This window comes from Falco biarmicus, chromosome 3, assembly GCF_023638135.1.
Source record: "Falco biarmicus isolate bFalBia1 chromosome 3, bFalBia1.pri, whole genome shotgun sequence".
Classification (NCBI taxonomy): domain Eukaryota; kingdom Metazoa; phylum Chordata; class Aves; order Falconiformes; family Falconidae; genus Falco; species Falco biarmicus.
In genome coordinates, this window is record NC_079290.1 from 103529066 (window position 1) to 103546334 (window position 17269).

General features: G+C 38.6%; 1 protein-coding gene across 2 annotated transcripts; it reads right to left on the reverse strand.

The window, feature by feature from the left end:
- Window positions 1–1968: 1968 nt before the first annotated feature.
- On the reverse strand, window positions 1969–17187 carry TRIP13 (thyroid hormone receptor interactor 13). Of its 2 annotated transcripts, XM_056330164.1 has the most exons (14): window positions 17046–17187; window positions 16730–16832; window positions 15048–15213; window positions 14700–14829; window positions 13186–13241; window positions 10544–10634; window positions 8993–9065; window positions 7947–8010; window positions 7608–7694; window positions 6700–6806; window positions 5523–5676; window positions 5228–5340; window positions 3978–4047; window positions 1969–3432 (listed from the first exon to the last, which is right to left on the reverse strand). In XM_056330164.1, exons 2-14 carry the CDS (start codon window positions 16819–16821, stop codon window positions 3337–3339), a joined length of 1299 nt encoding a protein of 432 aa, XP_056186139.1. In that variant the 5' UTR covers window positions 16822–16832; window positions 17046–17187; the 3' UTR covers window positions 1969–3336. The 2 variants fall into 2 exon arrangements, with proteins under 2 accessions (XP_056186139.1, XP_056186140.1); XM_056330165.1 differs by lacking the exons at window positions 16730–16832; window positions 17046–17187 and adding an exon at window positions 16514–16723.
- Between the last annotated feature and the right edge of the window lie 82 nt (window positions 17188–17269).

Consider the following 17269-nt stretch of genomic DNA (forward strand, 5'->3'; position numbering starts at 1 on the left):
AAATCCTATGTTCCACACACTTTAATGTGCTATGCTGAAAGTCTTTGCCTTCACCAGGCTCAAAATGCCATCATCTATGCCTATAGTGACCTAGATCCCAAATATTTTTCTAAACCCCTCACCCAGCAGATGAGACAGTTAAACTACAGTATAAAATAAATTCTGCCATAGTGTGGAAAACTGGTTTTCATCTTTGGATCACATTCTGCGACAGCTTCTTTTTATTTGGCAGAACGTTTTGTAGTCCAAAAGCTCTCTTCCAAAAAGTCCAAAAGTGGTTAAGCAGAGAAATTCTAAGGAGCTGCGCTGCGGTACAGCTAACACCACGTTCTGAAGCGGGATCCTCTCGGCAGCAAAGTGCCCCTCGGGCTCCCGGACCGCTGTCAGCATCCCCTGCGCGCGGCTTGCGGCAGCTCAGGCTCTGCTGGCCATCTAGTGGCCTGGAGCACGATTAGAAGCCATCCGCTAAGAACGAGGTAGGACTTTGTGCGTGCCTAAAAATAATTGTTTTAATTTATGGTTACGTTTGAAAATCAAAGAATTGTTCTGAATTGTACCTGGAAAAGAGGACTATTCCCTCAATATAGCCATTAACAGAGCACGGAAAGAAAAAGGAGGATTAATGCGTGGCCACCAAGTCTCCTGTGGGAAGAACAGCGGCAGACGCTGCACTTTGAGCACCTAACAGAGCTGCACTGACTTGGGGAAGAAGGTTACTCTGAGGACTCTTCATATCCAACGTTTCCTTCCTTATAGCAGCCCGCAAAATCCGTAAGACAATCCAAGCAGAGTACAAACATTCTTCATCCGCCTTCATTAAAATAAAACTGTTTGCAAAAAAAGGCTAAACAAGATTCCACAGGGGAACATGACCATGTTTTTGTTCAGCAGAAAATGTGCGTACTTCAGAGTAGATGGTCATTAAATACAAGATGGAAACAGCTCAGTCTAGAACCTCCCAAACACCCTCTTCCAGCTGCATAGCCTCACCTCAAGGCTGTAGTAAAGCCCTGCATTTTATGTTGCCTAGTTTAATTTATTTTTACTCTGATATAAAGGAACGTATCATCAAGAGAAGTAGCAGAAAATCCCTCCAAAACAAACACAACCTCTTTGAGAGCGATTATCTTAAAAGGTTTTAGAATTTAAAATTGTGTTGAACTAAAATTCCCCAAGAGAAAAACAATCAAAAAATGCAAGATGCCCATTCTATGCAGGGCAGTACTTTCCACACAATGGGAAAACAGGGAGAAATAAGCCTCCCTTGTGTTTTCTTTCTGGAATTACCAACTCAAATCAATCACACATCAGAATTAGTAAACTAGGATCTTAATAAAAGATTAAACTATTGTCAGCCATAGCACAAATTAATGTATTAGCAAAATGGCACATACTAAAAATGGTCTTTAAATTCCACCCAACTTTCAGAATGCCAGTGTGTCCTAGTTTGAGTAGAAATACTTGAGTAAAGGTAAACTACATCTCAGATCAAGGAATAAGGAGGGGAGTAGTAGTAAACTGCAAGAACAGCTGGTCTTCAGTTTTTATAACCTTGATATAATCAATACGTCTGCAAACAAGCAGTGCTAGTAAGGTCTGCTTTTGAAGCAGAGGGAAAGTATACACCCTTCGTAAAACACGAACACCGTGCAGTACGTGGAGCCCCCACAGTTCTTACAGAATCTCAAATACAGACCAGAAGGTAATTCCATGCTTTTGCATTAATTGGAAGTACACCAGTATCTATTAGATGGATCAAGGCAGGCACGTGTAATATACACCTGTATTGAACGAACACTCCTTTAAAGTCTCTACATCCTTTACTTCAAAAGCCACAAATCCACTGTGGATTAGAGGCCGTTTAGGATTTTGCCTTTCAGTAGTCGTCTTATAGCAAAGTTTCTTCCATGTACTAGTATTTCCAAAACAATGATTGTGAGAAAAATAGAGCACACAATTGCAAAGGACTGAATTTGGTACAATCTTCTCCCACCCCACCCCCCTTCTTTTTTTGGGGGTGGATAGGGAATAATATTTAATAAGTTATTTTCAAAAGCAATATAATAAACAGACACTTAGGCTTAACAGACATTCTCTTTACGTAAATACAGGTGCCATAATAAAAACTTACTAGCACTTGACAAGTTCTGTACAATTTTTTAATGCAGTTTATAGCATTCATTAATAAAAATAGCTTGTGACAAAAATCTTTCATCTCATGACTGTATATTAAAACATTGGTTTAAAAGATACAGACAAGGAAGTAACAAAATGCACTATCATTGAAATACTTCCAATACCAACAGCTAGGAGGCATGCATTAACTGGGTATCACCAACTTAAATCTCACTGGTTTATGTTCCTTTAAGAAAAAATAAACTTCTAATCTGGAAACTCCCCTAACATTTCATTCTTTTAGCTGACTGCAGATAAAAAATACTTGTAAATACAGAAGAAAAAGAAGAGTTGACAGTTTTGTAACAATTATTATATAGGATATATATTTATCATATAAAAGTTGACTCTGTTCCTTTAGGAACCAGATGCATACATTCCCTAGCTTTTGCAGTACAAAATATTTTTTCTCCCCAGATGATTTGCAAATTTTATGTCATGTTTGTAAAACAAAACGGAACTTCATGCACTTTAAAGAACCTTTCTTAATGCATCGTAGTTACTCTTCAGTGAGAAACCATGGTTGAGAAAACACAGTCCACTCTAGTTCACATCCTTGCAACAACAGAAAAAGCAGTATTACAAAATACAATTAAGTGAGGTCTTGATTTTAAACTTTTGAATCTGATGTAATAAAAAAAAAGTAATACTTGATATTAAATTTCCATATAAAGAGTTATCAGTATAAAAGGTCTGGGCCATTGCTGAGCACTTCAAGTCCTTCCCAGTTTCATGCTTGTTCTTTCAGAAGCAATAACAGATAGTGCATTTTATGGCACAAATATCAGATCCAAAGACTGAATTTCTATTGCTATTACAAATATAAAAGAAATCAGAAGTATAAAAACTGATGCATGAATAGAAAGTTAATGATTAAGAAATAAGGAACAGAAGGCTGTCCACTTTTTAACAACTGACTTCTAGTAAGAATTTTTTACAAATTCCTCTTATTGGCATTTGAAATAAAGCTTTTGAAAAATAGGCTGTAAAATTTCTGAATTGTTTATTAATGAATGTTTTGAAAAACCAGGTTAGGCATTCCAGGTTTTTTAAGGTGTTGACAATCTATTTTACAGACACACATAAGTTTGTACACAGTTTGTATGAAAAATATGTAATTTTCAGTATTAACAATACAGACAAATATAAAACAGTGGAGTATCACACACAGTCTGCAAGTTTCTTTCTTTCTTCAAATTGTTTGTCTACTGCAAGTGAAAGAGCTTGAAGAAATGTTGTCATTGTAACACTGGGGGACTGAAAGTAAGACAACACTGCGTTAAGACACACTACAGCAATAGGCATACATAATTTTTACATACAAATCACAGTATATAAAAGAGAAATATTTGACTTCCATGTTACAAAATTTCCAAAATGCTACAAAACATGAAACTGCAGGTTTATTTTAAACAAGCTAGCATAGTAAAGTCATAGTTAAGCTATGGAAAATGAGTCAATCACTACTACTGTGGATTCACTTCAAAAGAGATTTTTAACAAATTAATATTATAAATAAAGTGGCAGAGAGTTTTCTTTCAGCAAGAAATTATCACAGAACCAATATCAATGTTCTCTCACAATTAAAGTAGAATGCTGTTGGACAGGTCAGTCCCCCCGTCTTCTTCAATCTCATTTTACATTATGGGCAGCACAAAATTGTTTCAGTCTACAAAGCCACAGAAACATGCAATTTAGAGTAAAAAGATGGTTTAGGCCCAATCTTTTACTTCAGGCAGTGCCCAAATGTTTCCCACCTGTCTCAAAACCAAATCAAAATATAATGAATAGAATAAACTTACTTGAATATAAAGCGCATGTGCTAGGAAAGGAAGTTTTCTCAGGACCCGGCCACTAAGACCTTCACTTCTTCTACAGTAAAACAAAGATAAGTCCTGCTTAAATGCTAAATATCCACTCTTAAAAGACCACCTTTCCTTTTTCTGTTTCTCCCATAAGCTACTCTTAAAAACCCCTCAAATTACAATTCAGCAGGTCACTTGCAGCACCTTTAGCAGAAGCAGGAAGTGCACAACTTCAGCGTATGGGAGGCTATACAGCACAGAAAGGCAAGGGTACAGAAATGGTATTGTCACATTTGCCCGGCTACACTTACATCATGCCCTTCACATCACTGTGCCATATCTCATGAACTTGGGGGAATGTTTACACTGAAAGGGTATGGTACAGATACAATCTTCCATCCACTCTTGGAAGGACTTGAAAAATCCGTTTTGAAGGATGGACCTTAGAGCTATAGCTTATCTCCCTCTTCCCACCATCTACACAGAGCTTCCTTTACCTCACCAACTTGTTACGCCTTCCTACCTCCTCCAAGCACCCCTCCGTATGTAGAACCCTAACCTCTATGCCTGGAAAAACTCACTTTTACTCCGCTCTTCACTGGTCAAGACTGCATACTTCAGAAACAGAAGGAAAACATACTTTCCTGACTTTAGGGATGTTATTTTATTTTGTTCCATAGGGACCAGCACTTTGGAAAAAAATATTATGTGAATATCATTTTTATTGTTTCAGGAATTGTTATGGTGTAGCGAAAGACTTATTTGCTCTATTAGCATACTCAGCAAATCATAATACTCTCCATTTACACTTCATTCGTTTCCCCTTTACCTCTGTCCACTTACATCTTGATGGTAAAACCTGATTTAGTAGATTGCAAGGCATTCCAAGATACTTCCTTAGCAGGAACTAAGGCCAATGCTATTCCCGCTAAACAGTGTTACAATTCACAATATCCACAGAAACCTAAAGCATCTCACTAATCCCACCAGCAATCTGTCAAGAGGACTTCAAAGGGCAGAGCTGAAACCAGAACCAGTACTAAGCCAAGCCAGACCTGAGACTAAGAAATGTTGGCAAGTCCTAATCACTTCCACTTTTTGTCCCCTGAAAGGTTCTGCACTAACCCTAATAGAAAAAAAATTGAGATGTTTTAGAACTCTAGCCATTTTGAAATTCTATTAATTTTATACATCATCCCACAACTCATTATATAAATATATATCCATATAAAATTTCAGAATCTTACCTTGAGATTTCTTTTAATACTAGGCTTAACCTTGACACATTATTTTCTACGAAGCCTATCATCTCTAGCTCTCTGAGTGTCAGGAGCTGCTGTCGAGGATATATTATTTGACACTAGAAAGAAGAGTGATACACTGTCGTATGAAAACCTTAAATATATTCAAAATTAAATTCTACAGTAAGAGTGGAAATACAGAAGTAATGAAATTTGTGTATTTTTGTTATTTAGGTAGTATGATTAAAACATGGAATTTATTAAAATAGGACATTTTACAGTCTTGCTTTCAAAACATTACCTTCATCAGTTCTTCCAAGCAAGAAAGATATATTCTAAATATTGCTGCAGTGGATGGAGGTCCAATGTATTGCTTTATGTCAGCCCTGTCTACAAAGGCCATATCAATTTTCTCCGTAATATTTGAAGTAGTCAGAATAACGACATTGGGATACCTTCAAGATAAAAGTAGATTTTTAGGTCACATGTATAAAAATTATCTCTTTTTGTGACTGGCAATTTGATACCTCCCTCCTTCTGATTCAAGCCATTTCATGCAAAAAACAGTCATACCACTCCTGTCAGCCAGCAATTACAATAAATGACCTGAAGCTCTTGGCCAGTTATCACCGATCTATTTCAATGCATAGTCTCTTTCAGCTGTTTCTCAAGTGTCCATAGTTTGTCTAAACCTATTTTAGACATGATATACATTAACCATCTAGAACCCACTGGCACAGTTTCTGCCACCCAAAAAAAAAAATTATGAAAAGACAACTCATAAATGTGAACCTTTCATCTATATGTTTTTCATTTTAATTCAGTAGAAAGTATATAGTTTAACTGGCAATGTGACACATTCTAACCACAGCTGACATTAGAATGAGCTTAAAACAGATGTTAACGTCTCCTTGCTCTAAGAAATACTGAAAGAACATTCTTAACCATAGACATTTTTAGATGAAGCCTGTGAACTCTGACACAGGTGGCTTATGCCGCTTACCTTTAATGAGCCACAAGACAGGCCCAAATACTAGGGCACCTTTGTTTCTGTGAAGAGCCAAGTACACGCCAAAAGGGAAGTGGCAGTAATAGAACAAAAGATGGTATGCTGCACGGAATCCAGCACACCAAGCCATGTGTTGTGCAAGTCTGCTTTAGATTGACATCCAGAAGCTGTACATAATGAACAAATTCTTCATTGATCTTATTCTTGTCTCTGCAAGCAGATACCATGACCACCTGTCCTGTGTCCCTCCCTAGCTTTAAAGGAAGTATACCATCTGTAGATTTGATGGTTCACTCAGTTACATGCAAAATGTTCTGCTGGATTACTCCTATTTCTTTTCATGATTAGCACCATTAACAAAGAATAGTTCACTAACCAATTTGATTTAGTATTCCAAGTAGGAAATAAGAATTAGCAAGAATCCTGAAATTGCCAATTACCTTTTGCCGTTGGAATAATATGAGCTTACCTTTTAATCTGATCTATTTGTGTCAGTACAGCATTCACCACACGAATAGCATCTGAAGGCTCTGTGCCTGCCTTGAAGGCACTGCGGGCTGCCGTGAGGCTTTCCACCTAGAAAAAACCAAACCCACCAGTGAAAAACACAACAAAAAAATATCACCAAACACTAAAAAAAACCCCAACAAAAACATAAAAGACTGCACACTTGAAGTGCTGGTAACAAGCAAATAACCCAGAAGATACAATTTCAGATCCTTGTGTCTGGTATCTAAAACTTCATCTTCAAAATCTTTTGCTAAGTAGGAATTTACAGAGACAGGGAGAGCAATGTCAAGGAAGCAAAGTATAGTGAGTGAAGTTCCTGTTTAGACAGCAGAATGGAGGCTGGTTTTCACTTTAATTAAATTTTGGGGGCTGGGAGAGGGACAGAACAAACACAACAGAATAATGAATACATTGAATTTAGAATGAGCTCTCCCATAGGACTCCAATATAACAAAGCTTAATAAAGCACATACTTAGTAAAGTTGCTTATGTATGCAAGTCTGAAGAGAAGTTAGACTATGAACGGAACCATAATAATGCTTTTTAGGGCTTTACAACATATGAGAGAGCATAATTAATTTGAAGTTTAAAGCAATACTCCACTTTTAAACACAGAGCAGCAAGGGAAGTTCTGCCAAGGAAGGTTTTGCTTCATTTTCAGCTGTAATTTGCCTGCTAAATCACACTGTGTTCCTCCCAAATCTGCAGCAGTCAAGATTAAAAGTCACTCTTCTGCATAAAGTTATGTAACATACAAAAGCATTAATATGCTTTTATTGTTCTTTACAAATGAGCATTACCACAGTTCCCTCCCATCACTTTAACTTTTGCTAAATTTTATGCACATTAGTGTTATCAGAATCATACCTCATCAATCAGTACAAATACAAGAGCATCCTTGTCATCAATTAACTCTTGAATCTTCTGGAACATCTTGGTTACAAGCTTGCCACTCTAGAAAGACACCATACGCATACGTTTAACTGTTGCCTTACCAAACAATTTTTCAAGCCTTACCATATTTAAAGACGGAAATATCTGTTTTTTTAAAGTAACTTTCTAATATAATTTCTATTTAGGTGCTCTCAAACACAATAATTATTCTGCGTAATCTTCAGTGCACACACTTATTTTATGAAACAAGCTCAACAGAAACTGCAACTTCTAAAAAACAAGCTCTACTTCATTAGCTACATCAATACATACCTCAGAAAACCATTTAGAGAAAAGGCTATGGCTGTTTATCTCAATTAACTGTCCATACCTATACCTAAAGTATGAAGGGAGAAAGAAGTATCAACTCTATGGTGAATAAAAGTTAGTGACATCATTAACTTCCATAAGTCTCATTCCCTCCATTTCAACCCTGGAATTCTGTGAATTAATACTTTAAATTACTTTTCAAAATATAATACCTGTTTTGAGTTTAAGTGTCATTTCCAGAAACATCTCACTAGAAATCTTTACATTAAATTGCTATCAGAATTCCTTCATTAGAACAGGTGCTATTTAAACATACTTTAAGTAACAGTTACCTTGCTAATGGCCTCATTCTTCTGTTCATGTAAGATTTTGTTCAGTATCGCATGAACACATAAAACATGAAGCTTATTTACTTAGCTTTGCATGGATATCCTTAGGACAAAATATCTCAGCCACACATTATGTAATCTGTGGTTATCGTCAATTCAGCTTGGGCTAGAGTCAAGAGTACTCCAATATTTACACATTATTTATGTTTCACCTAGTATTTTATATAACATTCTTTTATATAAATTTATATAAAGTTGCTATGAAGTTTAAGGCTAACTCGTTACTTGTCTGAGATACAGACTGACCTCTGCACACTGTGGCATCCAGACAATCCAAGTACAACACAAATGGGTTACAAAATCACTACCTACTAAAAATAGGCTTTCTCGAACATGAAGATACAAATAGCAAGCTCGATACTCTGTGATCCTTTGTCCTTTAATATTCATTGATATACAATGTGAGCACAAACAAATGACTATATTGCCACTGGAATTTGTTTTACATACCTGGGCACAAATAATTACATATTTTTAAAGGCATTAAAATATCCTAACCAGCTTCTCTATCAGATCAATTTTATTGCTAGCCAGGTGCACTATGAAAGAACTATGAACATTAGCACTTGGCATCTTTTACCTGAAGTCAAATACTAAATACTTTTGGGCTACTGAAAAAGAACAATGAACAAAGCAGACTAATTAAAAAAAAATTATCACCTGGATGACAGTCGAATTGTCAGCTTCTGAGCCAATGCTTTACAAAGAGAGGTCTTCCCAGTTCCAGGAGGGCCTGGTTTGAAATCAAATCCATACATTACATAGAATCTGCATCAGACTGTTAATGACATGTAACATCTTTTTAACTATATTTCATTACAGCACTAATTGTAGAATAAAAATACAGCAGACAATGATTGCAAATACCGGAGTATCTTGAGAATATATTTTGGGAATGTAGGACACTACAGTCTACAGCTGAGCTTTGAATTTATATAGTTTTCAATTATTAATACAGTGTAATAGTCTGCATGCAGGCATCATACAGTTAAAATACTCAACAGCCACAGAAGCTAAGTGTATCACCCTAGCTATGCTTAAACTTGTATCTTCCTGAAACATACTCTAACATGCAAAACAGAAACACATCATGCGCAGTTTGATCAGCTGTCCACTTTCCCAGAAACCTCTACCACAGGGCAACCCAGACCATGTCAGCAAGTATGCTCTGGGACAAATCTTTTGATCTGGCTTGACATCCTATGGGAAGGGCCTCACAGACTTTCTCCAGACAAGTACAAGCACAGTTAAACAGACTCTTCATAGTACAGGAGATGTGTAGCTAAACAACTACACTAAACAAACCGATAACGTCAACCACTTGACAGTAGTTTCATGCAGTCAGTACTGCCATTACAGCATAAATATGTTTTGCATTGCAACAGTTGCAGATTTCCCAGTATTAAAATCTTCATGATCACAGTAAAGAGCTCATTGCTCAAATTAAATTTATCTATCATGAATATACTGTTAACAGTCTGAAATAAAGTTTTCCAAACAAAAATGTCCTGCAGCTTCTAAACTGAGTTATAACTGAGAGTTATAAAGTATAATAACAGTCATAACAAACATTTCCATTATGACCTTTTATTTTTGAATACTATTCTTGATGACAACAAAATTGTAGTTAATCAATAGCAAGCTGCAGTTTGCAAGAAAATGGATTCAGTTGATGTTAAACTCGTTTATGGAATAACCTCCACAGTAAGCTAGGACTGACTGAAGATTACGGCTTCACTGAAATAGTAATAACTAAATTCATGGGAGTATTGTCTTCGTGCTTGGCAATAGAACACGATGTTTATAACACAATTTACACAGTGATTTCACAGTTTCCTTTAAAGTTTTTTATAAAGCCATAATTAATTTTTTTAACACTGTGATAGAACTGTAAACTAAAATACGGCTCCTAACGTCCTCAGTATCTGCATTACTTTTGCACTTTGTACAAAAAAAGAGAAAGGATATCACTTAAAAATTAAAATAAAAAAACCCAGCTACTGTCACTGCATTGTACATTTCAGAATTTGAATTCCTGCAAAACATAACACATCTGAACATTGATTTGATTATGACGTTACATTTAATCTGAATCCGCTGCTTTTGGATCATCTAATTTCACTACATAGAAGTGCAATACAAGGTTTTCCAGAAGGAAAATATAAACAAATGGCCAATGAATCCACTTGGTTTAAGACAGATAATTTTTACCATGAAGCAAAATAACTCTGTTCCACGTTATCAGGTTGCTGTCAACATTTTTGTCAGAAAATAGTAGTGTTGTCATCACATAATCAAGTAACTAATTGAAGAGGAGAAAAAGAGACACACAAATTAGAGACATATCAGCAAATACAATTATAAACACCAGCAATCTCCTAATTATGTCTATTGTGTAGTCTTAACAAAACAAAAAAAACACGGGGGGGTGTGGTCACGTCTTTTAGTCATAGGCAAATTCTCTTTCTGCAAACATTGGAAATTAATTTCCTTCCTGCCCTCAGGAAAAAGAATAGCATGTACAGGGCACAACTGGAGTTCCAGAACTTTTACATTAACAGATTAAATGCTTAGAGGAAGTGAAATTATTTTCTTTTTCCCTCATCCTACTTATAGTATGCCTTTAAAACACAAACTGCCCAAGCATAGAAAGTCAAGACTCAAACTCCAGGTCCTGCTTAGCAGTTGTACACCTATATGTGTGTTCACTTTGTAGTCAAACCACCAAAGAAAGCATTTCCTGTCACATTTTAGTTCCTTTCTACTGAAGCACTTGTATCAGCCACTGTAAAGAACTTGCAGATTGGTTATCCTTCCAAATAAGGGAAACTGCACGTACTTCCCTGAGTGCTTGCTTCCAAAAACAATGCTACTTCATTTCAGACTCATCTAGAATTAGGAAGTACTCTTCAACAAAATCAGTATGAACCTCGGGTGTGAATCTATACTGATTTTTACCAATAATAACACCTGATACCGTATTATTTTCTGATGCTGTTACCTGTAATGTGCTTTGGATTCATATGTGTTCATATGACAATACAGTAGCATTCCTGCAGTATCTCATGGCCAAGACGGAGCAATTATGCAACAACAAAAACCCAGAACTTCATCCAGCATGTCTTTCATTGTCATTATATTGACACTGACTATACTATTTTGAAAATTCACAGCAACCATTTCAGTCTGTAGAACCCAACCATAACCAGCCAGTTCCATGGTTTAAAAAATTAACATTCTGCACAATTACTTTTACAGAAGTAATTCTATTCTTAGTCATTAGAAGCTACCACTTTTTTCTACCAGCATACACTTACAGTCAACAGCAATGAACTTGCTGTTATTTAGTACATCAGTAAGTCTAATTAGTCTTGTCTTTTCACAGATGATTTGGAAAGCAGTTCCACTAATTTAACATGGATGTGTTAATCGGTGTTTACCTTATAAATGAACAACTACCATCACTAGAACGTTTTGCTATACTATAGATGGTTATAAAGACTTAAGTGAGAATACTGTACCTAGGGTATTATAAACAAGATAATGAATTATTTATTTATGTCCAAAACCTTCAGGTAGAAGCATTTTTATTTTAACAAGCATAATAAACATCTTGGTGAGTGCTGTCACAAAAGCAACTAAATTGAATCACTTGTGGTGTTTTTACTAACGTCACAATTACTACATTTCAGATTACAGTTCTACAGCCTCTGGAAATTGTAATGTTTGATGAATGCACAGAAAGTTCAAACTAGAAAATGACCCCAAGCAACTGTTTTGTTTCTTCCAAATGTCTTACCAGCATTCAAGCGGGAGCACACTCACTCGAGTCAAATCATGCAATGTGCATTTGTACAGTTCTGGCTGATGTTACTGCTAAACCAATGAATTGTCTAGCTGCTGCCAGAAATACAGTTAAACCCCTGTTCTGTTCCGCCTAGCCTGCACCCACCACTTGTTACATGACCATCAGCTATGGTCACAGCGGACCAATTAACGGGACAAAAAGCAGGTGGAAATTAGCCCATCACACAGCAAGTTGAACACTTCCAGTGATTTCGTTTCCTCCATTAGTTTACTGCAAAGTAGCAAGAATGACAGTAGAAGGGAAGCACTGCAAGTCCAGCTGATAGCAACACACTTCCCTTTTAGCTATAGCAAGCCACCAAAATTGCCTTATCATCAAAAAAAACCCACACCAAAGAGAAAACAGATCTTTTGGAACCTTCAATGAAGAAATAGAGAATCAATTTCAAAGAATGCTGCACACTTTTCTAAGCCTCTTTGAAATTATTTTTTTCCACCAATTTTCTTCTCCCCTTCTAGAAAAACATGCAATTAGTGAGCCTTAAAACAAGGTGCAGTGTTTTAATAAAATGAATTTCTACCCCGTTCTACAGAACATTTATTGCTTTCTTCATGCAGGCAGATGAATATGTCTAAAGCAAAAGTGGAAATTGAGAATTTTTAAGCTGCTACCAAAGCAACGTCTCCAGCTGTTAAACTTCTGATTTCTGAAAAATAAGCCAATGCATATGAAGAAATTCTTTATGATTTGTGGCATGAGTATCACTGAACGCAGTTTCACAAGGAAACTCAGATTTTTTGCAAAGCTGACCTCACAGTAGCACATATTGACAAGTATCTCAGATACAGAATCTCAAAATATCAGGTCTGCCTTCTTTTGTTAAGCGTACATCAGAAAAGTATGTAAGTACCAAAAACTATATAGATTTTTGGAGCTGGTGATTTCCAAATAACTTCTCCACGGAATACAGCATACTTCAAACAGGCTACATTTCAATTCTTAGGTCTCCTCAAGCAATTTTAATACTCATTCATCTGCAACTTACGTGTGATTTTACTTCAGTGTCATATATAAGACTTTCCCAAAGGCCATGGAATTCAGCTGCAAAAGCAATATAACATATACCTGTTTAGGATAAATCAGTCTGGGAACTTTTAAGCAGCCCAAAACAGTTTTCAAATCAGTCTCAACTAAAATTAAGGATTAAGAACAAGATCTTTTCCTCCAGATGTTTTTCTTGTAATGCAAGCACTACTTTCTAACAGACAAATTCAGCAGTTTCACAACTCCTGTTTTCTCAAATAATTTTAAGGAGAAATTAATCTTCTTAATTTCTTAACACGAAAGGAAAAATAAAATCTTTTCCATCCTCAAGAGTGGATGGATCTACAGTTCCCCAAGATAGAGAGCTATGAAAAATTGGGGTGGGAGGAGGGTTCTAAGTCCAATTTTATCATTCAGGGGTTTTGGGGGTGTGTGGTTTGTTGGGGGGTTTTTTGGTTGGGTGGATGGGTTGGGTTGGTTTTTTTTAACATCAACATGTAGAGGATGAAAAAAAGCACATAGCTGAATAATGCATAAAACCCTAAAGTTGTGATATGGGTATCAATCAGTTCTGGCAGTTAGTTTCTAGCTTTCAGCAAAGAGAAGCAGGGAAGTCTCAATGATTATAAACCACAATAATATGGGAGTAATGTCAAAGTATCAGATTGGATTCTTCCTGAAGAGAAGCACAACATATAGTTAGGCTTTTCACAACATGGACAGAGCAAGAAATGTCTCAGAATCACTGTCTCTCACACCCTTACATTTCCTCCCACGCACAGAATACAACTTCCCCAAGCACAAGTTAGCTACAGAGATGACACGCTATTGCAAAGTAAAGCCTTATTCTTATTTTCAGAAAACACTCTAAGGACTCTAAATCTCTTTCTTTGATTGTTCCAAATGTAAAAGCTGCATTGTCTTGGGGGCCAGAAGCTAGATGCAGGCTCTGGAAAATGAATGCTTAAACTGATGAGTTTCTTGTGAGTCTCCAAATAAAAATCTGGAATGCAGCTTGTAAGGTTAAAAATTTGCACATTTCCGATTATGACTGTATGTTTTATTCCACACCACCAGTTATTTCTGTAATACTTGTGGATGTGTGGAAGTAAATAATGTGTTGTGGAATCACCTGTACAGTAGTTCAGTCAAAACCATAACAAACGAAGTCCAAATATATTGGTTTCATCACAAAGGACAAAGGTAAAACAGTATATACAAATGATACCTTTAACAGGTAACCCTATGAACACTTTTAGCCTTTCCAAGATTTTCTTTCATTGTAATTGCTCTAGACCAGGGGTCTTCAAACTTTTAAACAGGGGGCCGGCGTGCGGATAAAGTGGCAGGCAGTCATCTGCGGCTGGTTGGTTTCCCCCGCCAACCCCCGGCGGGGGCGGGGGGGTTCTGTAAATACCGGGGGCTGGATTGAGGACCCTGGGGGGCCGTATCTGGCCCGCAGGCCGTAGTTTGAGGACCACTGCTCCAGACGTTCCAGAAATATCACATGCATACCTGCTGGTAGCACCCAGTGGTTAGCTGCAATGATATCCTCATTCTCTTCTTCCAGGTTTTCAGAGCTTGGTCCTTCTTCATTCAGATGAAAAATATGAAGAGAAAGACTGCTTTTGCTCAAGTCAATAGGCTAGAATGGACACAAAAAGACTTTTAATACTTCATATTTCACATTCAAAGGCTAATTATGGGTTTAGGCCCAAAAACTTAGCCACCTTTTCCTGGTTATACCAGTCAGTCTAATAAAAGATACTACATCATCCTGTAGACCCTGTCTTGCTTTTGTCTTTAGGCTATCACTAATCCATAGGCATATGCACAGAGCTGTACATTCTTGACTGTGAATACCTGTCTGTCTTTCAGTTTCAGCTCCGTATCCACAATTGACACGGACTGCACATTGCTGCTAAGGAAACCATCATCAAACTCTGTCCACTTGTAATCGCCAAACACGATATTATGTCTGTTCAACAGCTTTAAGACACTCATTCTGATATCTTCTTTCTTGGCCGCACTAACAGGAAAGAAACAGCATTATTTATGGCATTGACATTTATAAGGAAGCATGAACTAATATCAGAGTGCTTTATTTCATACACTAAGCCTACATGGAAAACAGCTTCCATCTCACAAAGACAAGAAAAAAAAAAAACAACCTCCCCCAAATCCCCTAACCACTACCCAAAACCAGCCCATACAAAAAAACCCCAAACCTGCTCAACACTCCTGTAACATTCTGCAGGGAAAAAAACTTACCAAATTCAGTTTGTTTGCAAAAGGAACAAGTTTGACACCAGCTAAAGAATACCATTTGCTCCATCTGCAGTCATATCAGGGGACAAAAAATGACACAGCTAGATTTCAAGAATGGCAATGAGTTAAGCAATCTGACTGTGTTTCATCAGGAAAAAAACCAAACCACCTCATAGCCAAGTCACTAGACTGAATTTGTAACACTTAGTTTGGAAGCTCTGTTATGCTTTCACGTCCAAGGACAGCTGATAGCTCAGGCTGGGGACATGCTATAAGGAGAATTCTAGTAGAAGAGACAAAAACTATTGGAAAAGGAATACCATTCTAAGATTTCAGAAAGGCTTCAACTTATTTTTGCAATTTCAGTGATGCATTCCCAGTGCAAATTCCCAGTTCCTTAAACCTGACAAAAAGAGAGCAGTGGGTATTTTACACTTTGATTTTAGCAACACCTTGGACACAACCTCCCACAGTGGTGAGATAAGGACTGGATAAAGGTGGCTGGACTGTCCAGCTCAAAAGGTTGTGATTAAGAATACTAAGACCAAGGCAGACCTGGGAAGTCAGGTGGGGAAAGGTGGGGTGGTGCAGTCAATACCAGGACCAATACTGGTTTTACATCTTCAATTACAGCCTGTATAATGGGATGAAAAGCAACTGCATCAAGTCTATGGATCACACCAAAGCAGCAAGAGCTGCGAGTACACACTAGAGCCGGACTGCCATTCAGAGGGATCTCTGCAGGCTAGAGGTACAGTTTAACAGTAACCTCTTGAAGTTCAACAGAAGCGTGAAATCCTGTTTCTCCATCTACTGCCCAGACAACAGCACAGACCAGAGGCTGACTGGATGGAAAGCAGCATTGCAGGAAAGGACCCAGGGGTACTGGTGGACAAGCTGGCAATGAGTCAGCAGTGTGCCCCTGCTACAAATAAGGCAAACCTTATTTTAGGCTATGCTAGCAAGAGTGCAAATGTTTAGGGAAAGTGATTCTTTCTGTCTACTGGCTGTTTGTGAGACCGCATCTTAAGTACTGTGTGCAGTTTTCAGCGCTACTGTACAAGAGACAATACACCGGAGCAAGTACAGAATTCGGCCACCAACTTGACCATGAGGCTGGATCACAGGGCACGCAAGGAGCAGCTGAGATAAGCGGGTGTGTTCAGCCTTTGGAAGAGACACCCACGGGAGCATACAGAGCAGGCACACGTGCACCTACAAGAGCGCAAAAGGCAGAAGACACAAGTTGCAGCAAGTAGAGTTCTGATCAGAGAGACCTGCTTGATTTCTGATGAACTTCCACATGTATTTGAACGCTGTCACCCACGTTCGGGAGCGCTTGCTTCAAATCCCCGGCAGCTTCATCCATCCTTGGCACTCCTGGGGGGAAAGCGGCACCAAGGAGCAGCTCTGAGCCGCCGCCACGCAGCACGGCACAGCGCGGCCCGCCCGCCCGCCCGCCGCCAGGACCGGCCCGTCCTCCCCTCCCCGCCGCGATGGTGACGCCAGCCGCGGGACACGCCGCGAGCGCGGCCGCGCGCGGCCAGCCAGCCCCTCCCCCCGCGGCACCCCACGGCGAGGACGGGAAATCACCTGGCGCCGGCCGCGGTCCCTGGGTCGGAGGACGCCGGCCGGCCGGGGGAGCGCCTCTGCGCCCTCAGCGCCCCGGCTGCTGCGGCTCTAGCGCGCAGAGAGCAGAAAAGGGCCCGCTGGGGCCGGAGGAAACCCGCCGCGGCGGAACGGAGCTGCCGCCCGTTCGTAAAAGGCGGGCTGGCGGTGACGACGACCCCTGCCCCGGACCTTCCTCCGCGGCGGCC